This window comes from Rousettus aegyptiacus, unplaced genomic scaffold (genome assembly GCF_014176215.1).
Source record: "Rousettus aegyptiacus isolate mRouAeg1 unplaced genomic scaffold, mRouAeg1.p scaffold_m13_p_5, whole genome shotgun sequence".
NCBI lineage: Eukaryota > Metazoa > Chordata > Mammalia > Chiroptera > Pteropodidae > Rousettus > Rousettus aegyptiacus.
In genome coordinates, this window is record NW_023416308.1 from 79322450 (window position 1) to 79344468 (window position 22019).

A 22019-nucleotide genomic window follows, 5' to 3' on the forward strand; every position below is an offset into this window, starting at 1 on the left:
ATGTGAATAGAGGAGACAAAGGAGGATGGAGATCATGTGCTAATAACATGGTCATATGTGAAGGGAATTGTCGAGGTGTCTGGTTCATCTCTCATTCTTCCATCTACTACCACATGTCCCCAGTCCTTCCTCTCATCTGGAGAGGAAATAGATTTTAATGCTGACTCTTTTGTTTATGTTTAATATTGTGGATTTTTTTCATTTTAGAGATGACAGATGCGTGATGCTACTAGTGTAAGGAGAAATCACAATATCATGAAGCCACCCTATTCTCACCTTCTTTCAGAATTTTGCTTTTTTTTTTTTAACCAGGTCTCATTGCTTAACTCTTGTTTTCCCTCCCAGCACACACATACACACATATATTATGTTTCTGCAGTGTTATACCTCTCCCCAAGAACAGAACTAAGTTCTTCCCATTTCCCACACACATTGTTCTCAAGGTTCTTCTTCAGTGTCACAAATAAAGTTACATCATATCCCTCACCCAATCCCATGATTTTTCTATAGTTCACGCGATCTTGGATCTTCCCAAGAATAGTCCAAATGTTGCTATTTCTACACATCAGAGACAAGTGAGATATGTGTTAGTTTGCAATACAAATTACTACATCAGAACAGCAATTATAACGATTATGGCGTCCTGAGATCACCCATTATCACATCAAGAAAACATTACTGGGAGGTAGATGTATCAATGAAAGGTGACTGGATCCTGGGGATATGTGGTAAAAAAAATGTCCTGACTCCAATATGATGGGTTATATTAGACAAGGTAAGAGTTATCAACATGGTTTCTTGAGATATCAATGTAAATATTGTTACTGGGTCATAGGATTACAGAATCAGTTGGAATATAATGCTTTCAAGGATTCTTCCTCCCCAGTCCCTCGATGTTAACTCTCTCCCTGAATGCTCCTCCCTGTTGTGTTGGGGTTTTCATAGACCATAAGGCTGGCACTGTCTCATTTTTCAATGTCACAAGCCATGGGTTTCTCATTTATAAATTCTCTTCGTGTTCCTTTTCTCAGGAAGTTTTTCCGTATTTCAATCCTATGAAATGTGCTGCTCCCATGACACTGTCTTCTCCAAACTCTTAACCTCTTACACACTCACCCACTTCTGTGTGTGCCTCCGACCTTGGGTACATCTAATACACTGGGTTATCTGCACCATTCTACCATATTTTCTTTGCTGCCCTCCTTTATTCCATTTGAATGTCCTTCATTTTATCAACAGGGTGTACAATTTGCCTTTGTCACATTTTTCCTAATATCCTGTTTGCATTAGTAGAGAATCTTAATTCATCCTTTTTCATACACCCAGGGAAAGTGACTCATGCTTTAGAATGAAAAACCAGTATTAAAGAATCACCTCTCCCAAAGTTTTACAATCTCATGTCCTCTGACTGAAAAGATGAAGGAAAGCTTTTCAACTAGTTTTGTATATTATTGAAGACCTTGTAAAGGAGTCATTCGCTACAAAATTTGTCGTTAGGGAAGTGTCTGTTTACCCATGATGATCCTTATTCATCAAGGAGTGAAGGAGAAAATTTCATAAATAATATGTACTAAGTGGAAGTTTTGTGTCCACAGTGTCTGAGTTCAAATCTTGTCTCTCCAAATATCTACAGTGTAACCCTGGATAACACTTGAATGCTGACTTTATTTTCTTAAAATAATCCTGGTATAAAAACTGCAGCTCTGTTAGGATTATGGTGAGAAGGTAAATGTCATTAAATATGAAACATCTAAGTGTCACAACTTAAAAATAAATATTTGCTCTACTAGTTACTGAAAATAGAAGCTCTCTGTTCAGTGTCTCGTGAAAGAGGTTTTTGTGCTCTCGGGAGTACTAGGGTCATTTTACTGAAGTGTCATTTTTCAAATCTCATACCGTGTGCTGCTAGTCAGGGCTCCTGCAGCTCTGCCAGTGATAGATGAGCGTGTGTGTGAGACAGAATTTTATTGTAATTCTGGTGTTGCTGCATATTGACCTTAATCAAGTAAACTCAGTTCTACAGGATTCAGTTTCTCATTTGTAAAAAGAAAAAAGAAATTTACCAGATGGAGTAGTATGAAAAGTAAACAACAGAATGTTTTTAATAATTTCTGTCATTTTTTGCACATAAGCAATAATTCAGTATGTTGTCTGTTCATTTTTTGGCTTTCTCTCACTGTGAGTACAATAAATAATTTTGAGAATACATATTAATTTACTTTCAACATTATTACTCTTGCTTTGTTTTAAGAAATAACTTGGAAGAAGTACAGTTTTTTAAATTTTAGCTAATTGGAAAATAAATGTTTCTGTACAGCTGTCTAGTCTTCTTTTTTTTTACTACAATAATTCTATTTTATTGAAATGGAATTTAAATATTAGCTCTGTTTTCCCAGCATTTAAAAGTTATTTTTCATAAGGATATAATAAGAGTCAAAATCACAACTGTGAGATTTCTTAACAATGGTATTGGTAAGCGTTTGTTGCCCAGGTCAGTCTTACCTTTGCAGTGAAACGAGAGTTCTCAGGAACAAAGAAAAAAGTCTCTTCTCATGAGATAGGAGGGGCATTATTTCTGCAATGCATGCTCATTCAGGGCTTGGTAGGATCTCCATGTCTTTTTGCATTTTTATTCCTACCTCTTCTCCAATCAAGTTCAGAGCTAGAAAAAAAGAAGTGTGCTGTTTGTGCTGTTTTGTCAAGTTCCCAACTGCCCCCATCTTGGATGAATTTTGATGAGACAAGGAATACAGGGTGGATTTTCCCAATGTCTCTGTGTATATGCACATTTATATCTTAGCACTCATCCATGGAAACGAGGGAAATATGAATTTTCCCTTTGACCTCTGCCTTCCAGTTGCCCCTCCCCCATCCCATCCTCTGCCCCATTGCTAGGATGACTGAGGCTCTGAGTCACTAGTAATGTCCATTCTTGAATTATTGAAAAAAATGACTTTCCAGGGACAGTCATGTCTTTGTTTGCTGGAATACCCAATCCTCCAGTTCAGTATGAAATACCTCATTACAAGGAAGACCTGAATCGTTATATACAATAGAAGAATCTATACGACAAGGGCCGTCTGCCTTTTAACAGAGGCTCCTGCCTCCAAAAATAAAACCTTCTGTTGAAAAGAATATGAAATTTTCAGTTGCTCCTAGTTACACATTCTCTTACCTACAAGCTGCCAGAGACAGTTTCCTGGACTTAAAAAAGTCCCGTGGTCACCAAGTATAGATTTGCTCTCTGCAAATCAATTCTAGGCCTTTCTCCTCCACATCACCTGAACTTTTTGAGTAGCAATCGCCATCTTGTGTTTCTCGGACCCTGGGACTGCTTGACCATCAATGAAGCAGATTTGTATTCACAGTAGGAAATTCGGGTGAGTTCAGGAGAATCTCTGAGCATAAGGAACATTTAACCTGTAAGACCATCTGAGGACAATGTATGGGTATTTAGGGCCATCACTTAATGGTGATCAGAAGGCTTTTCATTTGAGAACCTGAGATCTTAATTGAAATAATATATTACCTGCATTCGTTCCTATGGGATCTCAACAAGCTTTCATTTTGCTTAATGATATTGTGCCATCTTCATTCTGACTGCTAATTTCTTCATGCTATCTTAGCACTCAGAGCCTACCTTTATTTCCCTCTGCTATGTGCCCACTCAGCTCAGGTAACTCATTTAATTCTCTAGGGTGGGAATGTAGCAATTATTCTCAATGTTGCTTTTCTGTAAGTCTGTACAGGTTCATTCCTAGATTCTATAAGAGTTTTCCAGAGAAAATCAATGAGAAGTGTGTGTAGATGGATGGATGAATCAATAGATACATGGTTGGTAGGTAGATAAATAAATAGCGTTTCCTCCTTTGCCTCTAACAACATCATTGAAATTTTTGTCATTTCAGAGCTGACAGAAGTCCAGAGCTACTGGGGTAAGAAGTTACAGGGTTTTCAAATCATCATGTTCTGATCCCTTTTCAGAAGTATGGTTACTATTAGGTCCCATGATCTTAGTTTCATGTGTCCCCCCAAACATGCACATATACAACAGTTCTTAAGTGTCTGGCCCTCATCTCTGACCCATCAACCCCAGTTCCTCCCAATCAATCCTCAATATTCCTCAATGTCACAAGACACTTAGGCCCTCTATAATTCACCTGAGTGTGCAGTTTTTTTCTGCAGTGGACGTGATGCTGTATCCAAGTCAATGCTATTTTGAATGTGATCATTCTCCAGATTAGAGGGAAGTGACAATTGTGCATACTTTTATTATTAAGAATATATATCCATGTAACTTTTTTGCTCTTGATGTCTTGGGCTGCCAAAATTTCTCTTTGAGGACATACTACTGGGAAGCAGATGTGACTGGGAAGATTGCCTGAATCCTAGGGTGTATAGTAAAACAAGTAATCTCAATGGAAAAAAAAGCTCAGGGTTTGTTTTTGACCCAATTGTAAATTATCCAAATGTTTACTTCAATGCGTACCTGAAAATGGCTACTGGGATGTCTTAGAAGGCAGGAGAAGACACTTCTGAACACTATAAATATTCCTCCACTACATTTCCAGCACCTAAAGATATTCCCTTGTGGGGAAAGGGAGCTGAGAGGTTTGATAGTGGTCATTTTAGAAATGAACACAGATACTTTGTCTTTAGTCTATGAGTCTTATTATTTAATAAGAATGAAACTTTCTCTCACTTTAATAGAAAAATGGGACAAAACATTTGTTTTCAGGCTCTGGGAAAATGAATGTGGGATTGTGGTTCCTGAAACACTAGTGACATCTTTGTGGATTAGAAAAAATAAAATTAAAGATGGATTATGGTTCAGGGAGTTCATAAATCCATTGACATTGTAAGTTGCAGATTTAGAAGAAGAAAGTGGCAGCCTAGAAAAAAATTAACTGTTTCTTTTTTATGTTTTAAATTGCCTTTTTAATGTTTTCAATCTCTTTGTTGTAGTTCTCACTGTGATAATCCTATTCTCCTAAGTTTATTAAGCATCTTTACAACTAGTGTTGTGAACTTTGCATCTGGTCACTACTTACAGCCAAAAATGGTGGATACAATTCTGGATCAAAAACATAAACTAAACACACAGATGTGCGTACACCTGGATCAAAAACATAAACTAAACACACAGATGTGCGTACACCGTCCCCGCCCCCCCCCCCCCCAAACTGCTGTCAACCACCTTCCAGAATTGAAATTTATGGAAAGGGATTTTTGCCCAGAGATGTGAAAGGATATAGATACATTCTGTAATCGGGAGCTGAACTCATCTTCCTTCTGTCTCAGTAACTGGATCTGTAATATCCATGAAATCATCACTGGGTCAGGATCCGAAGCCGCCACACTAAGCTTTGGTTCAGGACAGAGAGTCTAGGAGAATAGGATGAGGTAACTGGAGGGAGAAACACAGGAAGAAACTTAAAGAGAGAAGTAAGTGGGGTTTCCATTCCGAGTGATGCTGCAAACCACCAGGATATATGGAAATGTATCTGTATATATCGATATAGCTTCAATATGTAAAATATTAACTAAGAAGCAAGATGACATTAACAAAACAAAATGAGACATTTAAATGCATCTATTATGACTAGCATCTAGAGATTAAAATGAGTCAAGAATAGTGAGTTTCACACACATAACTTAAAAATTATGAAACTTGGTGTAGTAAGCAGAATAATGGCCACCCAAATGCTGTCCTCATCATAAACCCCCATGATTATGTGAGGTTACATGGCAAAGGTAATTATGTTTCAGATAACTATCAGACTCAGTAGGCCTGAAAATAGAGAGATCGTCCTGGATTACCAGGGTGGCCCAAATATAATCACAGGGATTCTTAAAAGTAGAAGAAGAAGGCAGAAGAGCAGAGTCAGGGAAATGTGAGCATGGAAGAAAGGTAGAAGTAACATTGTTGGCTTTGAAGATGGAGAAAGGGGCTTCTAGATGCTGGAGAATACAAAGAAAGAGATTCTTTTCTAGAGTTTCTGGAACAAAAATAGCCTTCTTAATATGATTTTAGCCCAGTGAGACTTATGCTGGACTTCTGAACTACAAAACTGTAAGATAATAAATTTGTGATATTTTAAGCCATGGAATCTATGGTGATTTATGATAATCGCTATAGAAAACCAATATTCTGCATTCAACAAAAAATAGTATTTTTACTTTTTTTGAGTTATTATTGACATATGACATTATATTAGTTTCAGGTGTACACCTTAATGATCCAATATTTGTGTACATTGCAAAATGTGTATAGTAAGTCTAATTAATATCCACCAAATACATAGTTAGAAAATTTTTCTTGTGATGAAAACTGTTAAGATCTACTCTCTTAACAACTTTCAAATATGCAATACAGTATTAACTACAGCCACCATGCTGTACATTACATCCTTATGACTTATTTGTTTTATAACTGGAAGTTTGTACCTTTTGACCACTTTCACCCATTTTGTGTACCTCCCAGGCACCACCTCTAGCAACCATCCATCTATTTTTTGTATCTAAAGGTTGGTGTTTTGTTTTATTTTGTTTTTAAATTCCACATGTAAGTATGATCATATTGCATTTGTATTTCTCTGACTTATTTCACTTACTATAATGTCCTCAGGGTCCATCTATATTGTCACAAATAACAAGATTTTATTATTTTTATGGCTTAATAATATTTTGTTTTATATTTATAACATGTTTTCTTCATTCATGAATGAAAACTTAGGTTTTTTTCATATCTTGCTTATTGTAAATAATGCTACAATAAACATGGGGAGCCATATATCTTTTAAGTTAGTGTTTTAACCAATTATTGAGGATACTAAAAGAAAGCTTAGATCATGTTTATGATATAAATATACAATATAAACATATCAAGTATCTCCATATTAACATAAATTTAATATAAAAATAAAAACCATGTGTGTACGTGTGTGTGTGTGTGTGTGTGTGTGTGTGTGTGTGTGTGTGTTGGGAAAATGCTTATGAACCTTATACGGAAATGCAAAGTGGAAAGAATAGCTAAAAAAATTTTAAAGAAAAAGTTGGAGATCTTACTTTCCAATATCAAGACTAGAAAATTTTGATTGTATTTTATAGTATTAGTACAAGTTTATACAAATAGACTAATTAAAGAATACCTCAAATACAAGAATGTACTTAGGCCTCTGAGAATTTATCTCTACTGACTGTGTCTGAATAGTTAATAGACTCTCCTTGGGACTCAATCTCTACAGTCTACTAAAATCACCAAGCTACTTTCCATCTCAAGGGAAAGGAGTTAATATGGTTGATTTCATTCCTTGTCTGGAAGTGGGAAAAGGAGGGTCCCGTATGATCTGAGTTCTGTCTCCTGGGTATACAGGAAATGCGTAAATGTTTTCATTTCGCCTCTTACAGAACTTCTCTCAGCTTAAAACTTTACTTGTTTCCTTTTAAATAGATACTTCCCATTAATTCTATAGAGCAAGAAAAAGACCAGTTTGGTGAGTTGAAAACTACAATCAATTAGGGAAGAGGAAAACCTTACACTGGCTCTGTGATTTTATCCGATAAGGTAGCCTTGCATTTACCCAGTGTCCAAGGGCACTAGGATTGTGTCCTTGAATGTGTGGCCCTGGGTGGAAGGAGTTATTCTGACAGTAATGATTCCATAATTTGACAGATGCTAGCAGAAAACTATTGATTTCAAATGTAGACCAACTAAAGTGACCAGTTATACAGCAGGGGATTCAGCAGGAAAGAAGCATTTTGGATAGAAGAACTGAAGTCTAAATAGGTTTTGACTGCAGCAGAAGACCTTGGTTTAGATGTTTTCTCTTGAGTACCCCCTTCTCTTTCAGTTTTAATGATTAGTGTTTCATTTTTCTCCCCTTTAAATTTACTCCCCATGATCCTAAAGAAATGTGCTTCTTGTCAGGTGGCAGTGAGACTGCAAGAGACTGAGTGGCAATCTAGCCTAAATTATAGAGAGATTTTGGGGATTCTCAGTCTACCTGCTTTTCATACCACAGAAGATGATGTCACCATCTTTTAAAGAAGGATTTCATGAGCTCTGTTGTTATCGTTAGTCTAATAAGATCAGTGTCTCTGGGATTTTAGTCTGCATCAAACTTGGAGAAGTAACTTAGAATATTCATTCTTTTAGGCGTGGGGGTAAGGATTGCCTTTACACAGTGAGAGCTAGTTCCACTTTCTGGATAGACGTTTTGTTCACTTTGTCTAATTAAGGACTCTGGCAATGTCAAAACCATCCCCTAAATGAGAAAAGCTCACTATTTAAAGTTGTGATTGGGATTCTGGGAAAGATGTTACAAAATCCTATGTCTTAATCCATTCTTCCCTCCTTTTGTACAAAACTACAGATTCCCGCCAAACACAATAATATAAAGTTGTTATGACTTATCCAACAAAATCTGCTTTTGTTCCTCAAAAGCTGTTGGGATGACTTTGTAAATTTATTGGCAAGGGTAAGAACTAAACCTTTCCAAAACTGTACTGAGGATGGCTCAAGTTATGCTGGGCCTCACCAATTGCTATGCTTCCTGGTATCACTGTTGCTGATTTCCTTTCAAATATAGCTAAAATAAAATATAGTTCAACAACAACAAAAATACTTTATAAAATAGATCATACAATGGAGTTAAATTTCAAAGGATATTTTCAATACAAAAAGATACCTCCAAAAGCAGACTCTATTTAGTACAAAGCTAGAAATTCCCAAAAACCGATTCCAAGTACTGCAGACCACAAATGAAAACATTGTGGTGAACTCAGTTGTTCTTTATTTCATCTCTAAGAGGTGAGAATCAACTCTGCTTAACTTTGTCTAAGCCAAATAACATTGATTGTTATCTGTTATGGAGACAGTGCCAGTCTGACTGATGTTTAGAGCTGTCTTTTTTACTAATATTAGGAAACAGAGATCCTGCAAGGTTTAGAGTATAACCCTTGAAGAAGTAAATCATCCTGGGAGCTCACTGCTCTCTGCCCAAGTCAGAGGAATGCTTCTTTCTTGTTCCTGTGCATTTTCTGTTAAATGTGTTCTCTTATATTCACATCCCAGTAAGCATCCATCCTAATCTGAACTGCATTTTAACCCCTGTGTAACAAAACCCACAGCACTGGAATATCTTTTTTTTGTTCCCTTTCTTTTTGATTATTTTTTTCTACTGCTTCATTGAAACTCTTCAGCTTGTTTTATAAAATTCATTGCCTGAACCATGATATTTGCTCTATAAAGGTCAGTTACTCCCTCATTTACTATTTTTATTCTCTTTTTCTCTCTCTCGCTCTCTCTCTTGCTCTTTCTCTCCTTCTCTCTTTCTCGCCTTCCTTCCCTCATACACACCTCCTTTCTTGTCTTCACACACATTTTTTTTCCCATTTTGACAGGGCTCCTATTTTATATAAACTGCATTAAGACAGGGACACAGTTATTTAGGTTTAATCATATGAAATTTGCTTAGCCAAAAAAAAAAAACAATTTCCTATGATTTATTAAGAAATGTATAATATATAAAGAAATGAAGGACCAATGGCAAAATAAAAGGGCAATGGCAAGTTAATTCCATAGGTGCTAGCTCATCCAGGAGACAGGAGGTGCTTTTCACGTAGGAACCCTGAATATGACAGTTGCAGTCTTCGACCAAGTGCAGCACCAGTGTAGAACTGTTGTCTTTAATTGCACATTCTGACAGCTGATTTGTTCTCAGGGCTCAAAACCCAGCAGATCCCAGACTGAAGAGACTATGTATAATTTGAGCTGTTACAACCCAAGTTCCTTTATCCTTGTTGGAATACCTGGCCTGGAGAAATTCCACATCTGGATAGGGATTCCCTTTTGTGTCATCTATGTTGTGGCTATTGTGGGCAACTGCATCCTCCTCTACCTCATTGCAGTTGAGCGCAGCCTCCACGAACCCATGTTTTTCTTCCTCTCTATGCTGGCTGCGACAGATCTCATCTTGTCCACTGCTACAGTGCCCAAATTGCTCAGTAACCTCTGGATGGGCTCCCAGAAAATAACCTTCTCCGGCTGTCTCACCCAGATGTTCTTCCTCCACTTCAGCTTTGTAGTGGACTCAGCCATTCTATTGGCCATGGCATTTGATCGCTACGTGGCCATCTGCTTCCCTTTGAGATACACCACCATCCTGACTCCTCAGGTGATCATCAAGCTTGTGGTGAGCATTGTTGCAAGGAGCTTCTCTGTCATCCTACCAGACATTTTTCTGCTAAAACGGTTACCCTTCTGTAAGACACGTATCATCCCACACACCTACTGTGAGCATATAGGGGTTGCTCGCCTTTCCTCTGCTGACATCTCCATCAACATCTGGTATGGATTTGCTGTGCCTCTTATGACTGTCATTTCAGATGTGATATTTATTGCTGTTTCCTATACCTTCATCCTCCGTGCTGTCTTTCAACTCTCATCCCAAGGTGCCCGCCAAAAGGCCCTCAGTACCTGCGGCTCTCATGTCTGTGTTATCCTCATGTTTTACACACCTGCCTTCTTCTCCATCCTTGCTCATCGCTTTGGGCACAGTGTGCCTCGAAATGTGCTCATCTTATTTGCCAACCTCTATGTGGCTATTCCTCCTGCTCTAAATCCTATTGTTTATGGCGTGAAGACCAAGCAGATCCAGGACAAATTTATCGTCCTTTTTTCTTTGCAAAAGAAATAAGGAGTGAGGAGGGCCACCGAAGGAGCTATTGAGGTAAAATTGAATAGGTGAAATTTTATATAACATAGGAAGATATGAAAATAAAGCTATAACTCCTACTAATTTGAAATTTTAGAGTTCTACCCATGTGCAAAGTATAGGCAGGAATGAGAAGGGAAAAAGAAATTCTTTGAGACTACGAGAAAACCAAGGGTTTTCTTGATTTAGTTTTCTCACCATTTGTATGAAGAAGGTGATGATGCATGTAGAATAGTACTAAGACTAAGTTTTACATCTTTCTTATTGCTAATTTTGAGATATTTGAAGGTTAGGAATTTCCTAACATGCAACTCACCCCTGTGTTTCTCAGTTTCTGAATTAAAAAAATAAGTCTCCTGCTTTCCCTCTTTAAGTTGCTATCAGTTCTCTCTGCTACAACTATCAAACACTGCTTCACATTTTATTCCTGATGCTATACATTATTAATCCTCTTTTCTGTGTCTACTTGCTTTATTTTTTCCCTGCTCATCTCAGATTAGAGTTGATTATCTTCTTCATCTATTTTAAATTGTGTGCTCCAAGCAATTTTCACTACCTTTGGTCCATATATTATAAGTATTAACATATTTAATTAAAAATAATTATGAGAGTTATATTAGTTAATTCATTTCACAGATGAGGAAACTGATGGTTATAAAGATTACAGAAAAATAATTAGTAGATTTAGGATCAAAACTCAGGCCTATCTGATTCTGAATTTTTTATCTGATTGCTTTCCAGGTATCTACTCAGTTGAATGGCTTACAAACTTCTCAAACTTAATTTCTCCAGAACTGACCTGGAAACTTACTCATTTCCTCTGTAAAAAGTGCTCTCCTTTTTCCGTTTTCCTTTACAGTAAATGGCACCATCGCAAATATGAATTCCTAAGCTGAAAACCTGTGGCTTCTTGATTTATCCTATATCATCTCCAACAAAATTATCTCAATATTTGAGTTGAATATTTAACTTTGAAGTGCTTATAAGTCATTCCAGTAGATAAATACATTGCATTCTTACCTTAGTCATGGCCATTGACCTGGTGTGGACACTTATCTATTATTTGTCTCTCAGAGAGTATTTCCAAGTTATCTTTTTAAAGGATTTCCAGCCCTGTTCCATCCAGTCCACTCACTCTATAAAAGTCAGAGTGATCATTTTGCAATTTATATGATTGTGTCACTTTGTGCCTTGAAACTCTTCAATAATTCTATTGTCCTTAAGATCATACATAACTATCGTCCTCAGGATCACTGCTGGGAATGGAAGATTTAATGAGAAGAACAGTCTTCCATGAGACTCAGAGCCTTGCACTTAATTTACATTTATTCACACTTCATTTATGTTTATTTTCACTTCATTTGCACTTCTCTAACCAAGCTAGTAATTTCAGAAGTAATATTCTTTTTCGTTGTCCTACTCAGTGTCCTGTTATTTTACAAAAAAATAAAATTTGGTGTGAGTGTAGTGTGCGTTGGGTGGAGTTGGGTGAGAGCCATCTCTATGTTTCTCTTAAGAAACTGCTCCAGGACAAAAACATCCATTTTCTAAACTCTCCACTAGAAAGAAGCTATACATTTAATCAAGATGGACATATTAAATTACTTGGGAGTAAGAAGTAAAACTCCAAAGGTGCCTACATTTTGTAGGCACTCGGTGATTTGCTAGGGACCCGAGCACATGTGGGTTAGACAAAAAAAAACTATGCAGCAAAAGGCAGTGGTAAACCACTGCTGTATTTTCTCTTCTCAAAAGACAATGTTCCTTGTCTTTTTTACCTTGAAAACCCTATGAAAACTCATTCGTGTCAGGAGTCGGAGCTGACTGGACACCAGATAACAACAAAAAGTAAAGAGTACAATTGGCATAATATGATAAGATCCTATGTGTATATAGATGTGTGTGTGTGTGTGTGTGTGTGTGTGTGTGTGTTACATTTTCTTTGCTTTCTGCAGTGCCCTTTCGACAGTTCAGAAGAGACACACGCAGGTGCTGCTCTACTTATGCCACTATTCTAAACTGTCATACTTATTCGCTTATGTATTTATCTATCCGCTCCTATATTATGAGTGCCTTGAAGGCAGAAACTTAGTCCTAGAGATCTTATGCTCTGTCTTATGAAAATACACGATATATTGTGGGTTCTCGATAAAAGTTTCATGCATATTCAAACTTATCATAAACCCCTTCCTCTATGCCATCCCTAACTTTTCCTTTCTTCCTTCTCTATCCAGCTCAGATTTCATAGTATACTATTTTAACTGTTGTCTTATTTACCCTAAACTCAACTTGTTTTAAATTCAACTGTCTCTTCTACATACTCAGTTGAAAAAAATTCCAGGAATCTTAATGAAGTTAGCTCTATATTTTGGAGAAGTTGGATAAAATGACACAAAGGGGCTGACTGATACTCCTCTTAATGAATTAAGACAATATATCACCATACTTGCCTGGTTTCACTCCCCAAATGCATCAAATTTTTCTTTTCTCTACCACTTGTGCTTTCTCTTTATTTTTTGTTTGGCAGTTCCTATTTAGGTTTCAATTAAAAATCCTTCTTCAGATATTTCTTATTTAATCTTGCATATTAGATTAGTATTTCATACACATACTTATTGCACAACATGCTTTTTATTTAAGCATTTATCTCAATTTTAATAAGGTGAGTGTTTGTATACTTAGTTGTTTAATGTCTATCTTCTCTGTATGTCATTGAGGACCAGGTTAGCATCTGCCTTGTTTATATTGCATTCTTATTACCTGCAAAGCTCCTAGTTTATAATAGGCATGCAATAAATGTTTTCTGAATGAAAGAGTTGAAATAAATGAGTTTTAATTAATTAATAAAATCTCTGTTTTGCATGGTGGGAAGCTGCCTGGGTGTATAACTCAGTCTAATCAGAGAGAAACTTTTGTAGAGTCATGGAGACTTATTTTCCCTACAGTAAGGTAATAGTTGTGTCTCCACTTATTCTTCAGAGTTCTTCTTTAAACATTTCCAAGTTATTATTCATTTTTCATAAAGAAACTGATTTCTAGAACAGCTAAATATTTTGTTAGAGGAAAAAGGAAGGGATGAGTGAAACGAGGGGTAAGTCCCAGGTTTTTGGCCACTAGACATTGAAAATAGACTTCCTCATGGACCAATGAGAAGTTGTATGGAAGGTTTTCCTGTTAGAAGGATAAGACTGTACCCAGGATGGCTATCTATAATTTTAGATCTGCATGTACTTTGTGTGAGAAATCTGACCCACACAAGTAGATTACTAGCTTGTACTCTATATAATGGACTAAACTCAAAGTTAGTGATGATTCATCACTGAGGGAAGATGAAGAGAACTGCCAAGCAAGAACTAAATTAAAGTGGTGGTGAAAGTCATAGTGAGAAATATCTCTTGGGTTTTGTTATCTAAGGCGAGACCCAGATTCATTTAATTCAACAGATATTTCTTAATCATCCTCTATGAAATAAGCTCTGCCAGAGATTCAGAAAATGAAACAGTTCTTGAACAAGAAATTTTAGAAGTTCTAGACTGGGCCTGGAGAATGGTAGAGCTGAATATTGTCAGAGTTTTTATTTTTTTGCCTTTTGGTTTTGCTTGCTTTTTATCAAATTACTGATCAACCTAGATCAAGACCTTGCTGAGACTCACATATGCTATCATTTTGGATTCCACAATTCCCAAGCCACCACTTATGAGCAAAAGTGTAAGTTTCTAAACTGGAAAAAAATTAATTTGTTTGAATCCTTGCTCATGTCCTAGACTGACTTGGGGCCATAAGACCTGAAGCCCATAGGTCATTCTGGTTCCCAGGCCCTCTATTCTAACCTGTCTCTAATATCTGGAGAAGACAAGGTCAGCACATTTCCACTCTAATTCTCTAGGCTCTGTGAACTGGATCCTATGCCTGTCTGTTATGTTCCTGTGTCTAACCCTGGGATCGCTTCTTTTGTTCTTGGGTCTGTATTTTGCCTGCTGATTTTCTGCATTCTCTGGTCTTTACTCTGTCTTTGTAAACATTTCTAGGACCAGAACCTCCAAGATGTAAGGCAGTGGTGAACAAGGTACAACTATTAGGGGGTAAAGCCTATAGAGGGAGTAAAGATGGTGAGAAATGGAGCTGGTGGAGAGGAGAAAGGGAGGTGAGAAAAGAGTGGACTGCAAGAAATTGAAAAGGCCAAGATTAAAACTTGGAATAGAGAGTCTAGAGTTGACACTCATGGTAGAAAATGATGTGAAAGAGCCGTGTCTATTGAAAACTTAATTCATTTTCCAAAATGATTCCAGTTTTTTTCCGAAGGTCAAGATTTATAATACTAAGGATGTAAAAAATTAAAATGGTCACAATAGATTTAGGACTAGCTGTGCCACCCTTGGGTCAGCAATCTGAAGATTAAAATTTGATATGCCTAATTGTATAAGTATGTATATGTATAAATATGGGTTTGTATTCGTGAGTGCATTTATGAATGAGTGTCCTATTTTGCTTTTGGGATGATAGAGGAAAGTACTAAGATATCTACTCACCCTGCACACCACAGGGGGCACAAATACATAAGGAATTTGAACAGTTGCTGTCTAGATTGGGTCTTACAACAGTTTTTCTGTGACCCATGGACAAACCATGGATATTTTTTCCCCTAAAAGTAGCAAAAGAGAGATCTTCACATAGACATACTTGTCATGAAAAAAGAAATAAGTACAAAGTACAGATTATGATACTTCATGATCAAGTTATTACTGAAAAACCTGTCCTATATTTAGTTTAGCACTGGGAGAGGTAAAGCACGTAGAAATATACAACATGTTTTTGCAATTTCTTAGTCTGAGGTGAGAGGAGAAAAATGCTCAGCAATCAATCAGAAACCAGTAAATAAGATAGAAGTAGAATGCTTGCTAAAGACAAAACCCTACTCAGAATTCTGTGATCAAAGACAGAGACAGTACTAATTAATGAAAAATAATGCACAATTAGTGACAACTGGGAAGTTACAACAAAGAATGGAAATGTAAAGCCACGAACCTTTTTTTATATCTAGAACTTTGAAGGTGGGTGAGGAAGGTGCTACCTGTTTTCTCACATCTGTGTTCTTTCCAGACCATCTTTCAGTAGTGTTTAGGAACTATAGAATCCCTAGGTTTGTTTGATGGGAGTCTTCATCTAATTTGAACATTTTAAAATATGGGAAACAAGTATTCATGCTTTACATATCTTCCATTTTTCAGAGTTGAAGTATAGGAGCCTATCTTGTGTTAATATGGTAGGCTATGAAGATGCAAGATGGAGGGAGAGGTAGGCAAATGGTAGGGTAGGGAACATGAGTAAACTGTATTTATGACACAAGTTAATTAGTGTGCAGTCCAATGGGACCTCTGTCAGTCATTTATTTAACAAGTTTTGATTGAACAATACAGCACACACTATTCTAGGGAGATAGAACAGTGAAATAAACAGACATGGTATCTGTCCTCTTACAGTTTACTATTTATAAAGTGAGGAAGCAAGTAAATTAAAATGAAGGTAGCATGGTAAGTGACCTGAATGGATGATGTGGAGTGCCAGAAGTGCACCTGGAAACACTCCTTAATTTGGAAATAGTTTAGGAAAGCTTAATGTGACAGGAGATGAAGGGAAGTTAGCTAGAGGAAGAGAGAAAATGGACTAAGCCGAAGAAATGTCCAAGATCAAATGTAGGTGGAAAAGAATTCAGACAAGAGAATTTCTAGAAGGCAAAGGTCAAATTGAGTACAGATAAAGAATTATGAACCAAAACTGAAGTTATTTAGTGTTCAAGCAGAATTTAGAGTAAGCACAAAGTAGTCACAGCTCTATAGGTTCAATAAAAAATTGACTCGCTCTCCCTACCCTCCAGTCTCTCTAAATGACAAAGGACTCTCTCAAAGGAAAAAATTGGCCTCAGGATATAATATCATTTCTAGGATGAGGCAGTAAGATCTTTTGCTAAGCATAGGGAAATATTGAAGGGTATGCCTAATAAACCTTTTCAATTAGAAAAAGAATCTTCTAAGAATCTTAAGGGTTTTTTTTTTCCAGATAACCATAACACCCAGCCAAAATCATACAGGGAGTTAGTGCAAAATAAAAAGAGGCCTTTAGATCTTCAACTTCATTAGGCTGAAAAATGTACTTAGATGTAAACACAGATAATTTCTCATTGAGAAGCAAATATGATACTGAATATAAAGCCAATCGCCTAGAAGTGGTTGTAGCTAAGAGCCACGGAGATTTATTCCCAGAGAGTGGGATTGAGTTCTTATTAAGAAACTGGTGATACATCTCTGGCTGGATTTCATAACCTTTAATAAACTAGTTATCAGCTAGTAATATGACTCTCAATACTTAACATCTGAGCATCTATTGCAGTTATTCTATCTCTCTGTCACATTGTATATTAACTATATAGGCAGAGAATTTTCTTTTCTCTCTCTCTCTCTCTCTCTCTCTTTTTTTTTTTTTTTTTTTTTTTTTACTGCACAGGTCTTCAGACTGAAAGGAACCACATTCAAGGAGCTCTATTCAAGGAATTGAGCCCAAAGAGCCTATTGAAACTTTGTCTTGGTTTAGAGGCTAAGATCCTGGACTTTGATCTAATCCCAATGATGGAAATGAGTCTTTGGAATTTTAGGAAAGAGATTAATTTATTTTTCATGTAGGAGAATATTAACTTTTTTCCTGGTTAGGGAGTGGGCTGTTGCAGATTTTATTTCCCAAAGATGGCCAGAATAATATCCCATATATTTTCTACAGTATCATCTTGCCACTCCCACAGGAGGTGCAGTTTAATTCCACTCCCCTTTCATCTGGGTTAATCTTAGAGATTTTTTGAGAAAAGAATACAATAGATGTGCCATTTCAAGATATTCAAGGCTTGATTATAAGAAGCTTACATCTTCCTAATTTGTGTCTTTCGACATTTGTTTTTTTTTTTTTTGAACACTCTCTCTGGAACACAGCCATCATACTGTGATATTCCCAGGCCACACGGGAATGCACATGGTTGACAGCCTGGCTGAGCTCTCAGTTAATAGCCAGAATCAATTTTAGGCAAGCTTAAAGATGACTACAGCTCTATACAAAATCTGATTGCTGCCACATGAGACAGAAGGATCTCAAATGACAATTGCTCATCTGATCCCAGTAACTCTACAAAATCACGATATAATAATAAATTGTTTTAAAACACTACATTTTGGGGTAGTTTTGTTACTCAATAGTCAACTAGAACAATTTAATTCTCTGTACCCTTTTTTCTCCAAGGATCTTGATCATCCTGCCTAATCTTCTTAAGTCCTTGGGGATAACTTAGAATTTGTATTGATAATAAATTGATCCTATTACCTTATTACCTTTTCACATTTCTTCATTTTCCTCATTTCTTATTTCTCCTTATTAATATCCATTTTATGGTTTATTCTTAGAGTTATTGTTTAATATAAATTCTCTTTCTCTGCTTTTCTTCTTCCCTCCCTCTCTAACATAAACATACATACACTAAACATACATACACGCTTTATTGTGCTTTTTTAGCAACTCTCTCCAAATCCACTCTGCACTCACTTTTTGCCTGCAACCATGAGATAAAAGTTATAAATGTGCTGATACCTTATTTTAAATTTAGAATTACTAAACTCAAGAACATTTTTAGTTAGAAAACACATAATTTGAGAATAAAAGTAACATTACTACTGGTAATGTCATTTAGACAACAAATATAAATTGTGACTTTCCTGAGCAAATTGAGATATTTAGCTACCTAATTTTTGGGTTTCACAGCAATTACATTTCTCTTTTCTTTTTCTCTCACACTCTTTTAATGATTACCTTATACCATTTTTCTTTTCTCGAATCTTTCTTTCCTGCCATTATTGTCAGTCATAGAGTACATTGCTTTTACTTGCCTGGAATCATAGAGGCAAAAAGGAAAAAACTTCCATACACATCCACAAATACACCTACTCACGTACCTACATCTTAATTTTTATTTCTATTTTTCCTGGATGCCAAGATCAAACTGTCCACTTGCACACTAACCTCCATTATGTAATGCCTACCTAAAGCAATCATCTCAAAAATTCTCTCTTCTAATTATCACTTATTCTTCTTACACTATTCCAAAAAATTCAAGAAGAAGGAAGGCTCTCTAACTCTTTTTATGAGGCATCATTACCTTGATTCCAAAACCAGGCAAAGACATTACAAAAAGAGAAAACTAGAGGCTGATATCTCTTATGAACATGGATGCAAAAATTCTCAACAAAATATTAGCAAACTGAATTCAGAAATACATTAAAAATATCGTACACTATGATCGAGTTGGATTTATTTTTGGGATGCAAGTTTGGTTCAGTAGCCTCAAATCAATTAATGTGATACACCACATTAACAAATTGAAAGATAAAAACCATATGATCATATCAATAGATGCAGAAAAAGCATTCAACAAAATCCAGCATCCATTTATAATAAAAACTCTCAGCAAAGTGAGAATAGAGGGAACATACCTCAACATAATAAAGGCCATATATGACAAACCTAGAGCTAACATCATACTCAATGGGGAAAGGCATTTCCCTTAAGATCAGGAACAAAACAAGGATGCCCACCTTCACCACTCCTCTTTAACATTGTATTGGAAGTCTTAGCAACAGCAATAAGACAAGAAAAAGAAATAAAAGGCATCCAAATTGTAAAGGAAGAGTATAACTCTTGTTGTTTGCCAATGACATGATACTATATATAGAGAACCCTAAAGATTCCACCAAAAATCCATTAGAATTGATCAACGAATTCAGTAAAGTAGCAGGTTACAAAATAAATATTCAGAAGTCAGTGGCATTTTTATACACCAAAGATGAACTTTCAGAAAGAGAAATTAAGAAAATAATCCCATTTACAATTGTGTCAACAACTATAAGATATCTGGGGATCAAATTAAGCAAGAAGGTAGAAGACCTGTTTTCAGGAAATTATAAGTCATTGAAAATAGAAATTGAAGAAGATACAAGAAAATGAAAGCATATATCCTGTTCATGAGTAAGAAGAATCAACATTGTTAAAAAGGCCATATTACCCAAAGCAATCTATAAATTTAATGCATTTTTCAGAGAGCTAGATTTATATGGAGACAAAAAGCCCTAAATAGCTAGAGCCATCATGAGAAAGAAGAACAAAGTTAGAGGTATCACACTACCTGATATCAAGCTATACTACAAGACTAAAGTAATCAAAACAGCATGGTACTGTCATAAAAACAGTTACATTGATCAATGGAACAGAATAGAGAGCGCAGAAATAAATCTGGGCCTATACCCTCACTTAATATATGATAAAGGAGGCAAGAATATACAATGTGGTAAAGATGTGCTGGGAAAACTGGACAGATACAGGCAAAAATAAGAAACTAGACCACCTGCTTACACCATATACAAGAATAGACTCAGAATGGATTAAAGATTTCAATGTAAGACCCTAAACCATAAAACTTTTAGAAGAAAACATAGGCAGTATACTCTCTGATATTACTAACAGGAATTTCTTTTAAGATATAGCTCCTTGGGCAAGGGAAACAAAAGAAAAAATAAACAAATGGGATTACATCAAAATAAATTTTTTTTTACAGCAAAGTAAACCATAATCAAAACAAAAAGATAACCAACCGTTTGGGAGAAGATATTCACTAATGATACATCTGATAAGGGGTTAATAACCAAAATTTATAAAGACCCCATACAACTCAACGACAAAAAACAAACAATCCAGTTTAAAAATGGGCAGAAGACCCAAACAGACACTTTTCCAAAGGGGAAATACAGATGGCTAACAGAGACATGAAAAGATGCTCAAGGTCGCTAATCATCAGAGAAATGCAAATTAAAACCACAATGAGATATAACCTCACACCTGTCAGAATGGCTATCATCAATAAATCAAAAAACAGCAAATGTTGATGAGGATGTGGAGAAAAGGAATCCTCATACATTGTTGATAACATTGCAAATTGGTACAGTCGCTCTGGAAAGCAGTATGGAGGTTCCTCAAAAAATTAAAAATAGATATACCTTTTGACCCAGCAATTGCACTTCTGGGTAGTTATGCAAAGAAAACCAAAACAATAATTCATAAAGATCTATGCATTCCAATATTCATGGCAGCACAATTTACAATAGCCAAGATATGGAAGCAACCTAAATGTTCATCAACATTTGACTGGATAGAGAAATTATGGTTCATATATACAATGGAATATTACTCAGCCATTAAAAAATGAAATCATACCATTTGCAATGACATAGATGGACCTAGAGGTTATAATGCTGAGTGAAATAAGTCAAACAGAGAAAGAAAGAAACCATAGGATTTCACTTATATACAGAATCTAAATCCAAAAAAAACCCCCAAACTTATCAAAAACAGACACAAATATAGTGGACAATTTGGTGATGGCCAGAAAGGAGGAGGTTGGAAGGCTTAGAGAATGGTGTGAAGGATTAAAGTACAAAATTAGTGGTTGATAGTTGGGCGAGGGGAGAATGGAAGAGGAAATGCAGTTAGCATTAATGTGATGGCTAAGTAGAAGGCCAGGGGAGGGAGGGAGAAATTGGGGGGATCATTTTATGAACATTATAGATGTCTAACTAATGTACTGTATACTTGAAACTAATTTAAATAAATAAATTTATTTTTAAAAACTCCGTTTTTAAATGATCAATTCTCTACTGGATCTTTATCCATCAATATAGAAACTTGATAGCATTTCTCTAACCTTAAAATTCTTTCTTGACTACAATTTCCTTCCAGCTATTCCAATCTCTACTTCCCTTTGCAGCACAACTCCTTGAAAAGTTGTCTATATATACTAGTTCTAATTCTTGTCTCCCATTTTGTCTTTAACTCATTTCTTTTCGAATTTCATATTACTACTGTACTATTCTATCCTTGTCAAGGTCAATAATGTCTGCAGTTGCTAAAAATAGTTGTTTCAGTCCTTTTACTCCTTGACTAATCATCAGTACTTCATATAATTGATTGTTTCCTTCTTTTTGAATGACTTTCTTCACTTAACTTCAGTGTTTTTTCTCCTACATCATATCTACTGCTTACTTATCTCTTTCATTAGTTCTTCCTCATCAGGTAATCTCTATTAGGGATAAGTTTTTGGTGCTCTTTAAATATATTTCACTTAAATTTTATTTTAATCTCATTTAACTTCAGAACTTTACATACTGTCATTATGGTGCTGATTGCTTAACGAATGCGTACTTCCTGTGTGGAATTTTC

The 22019-nt window shown here is 36.0% G+C and overlaps 1 protein-coding gene and 1 pseudogene across 1 annotated transcript; both read left to right on the forward strand.

The window, feature by feature from the left end:
- The first annotated feature begins 216 nt into the window (after positions 1 to 216).
- LOC118602970 lies at positions 217 to 1556 on the forward strand (annotated as a pseudogene).
- An 8081-nt stretch (positions 1557 to 9637) lies between these two features.
- LOC107505596 (olfactory receptor 52H1-like) lies at positions 9638 to 10700 on the forward strand. The gene has a single exon (XM_016135856.2). It carries the CDS (start codon positions 9762 to 9764, stop codon positions 10698 to 10700), a length of 939 nt encoding a protein of 312 aa, XP_015991342.1. The 5' UTR covers positions 9638 to 9761.
- The last annotated feature ends 11319 nt before the right edge of the window (positions 10701 to 22019 follow it).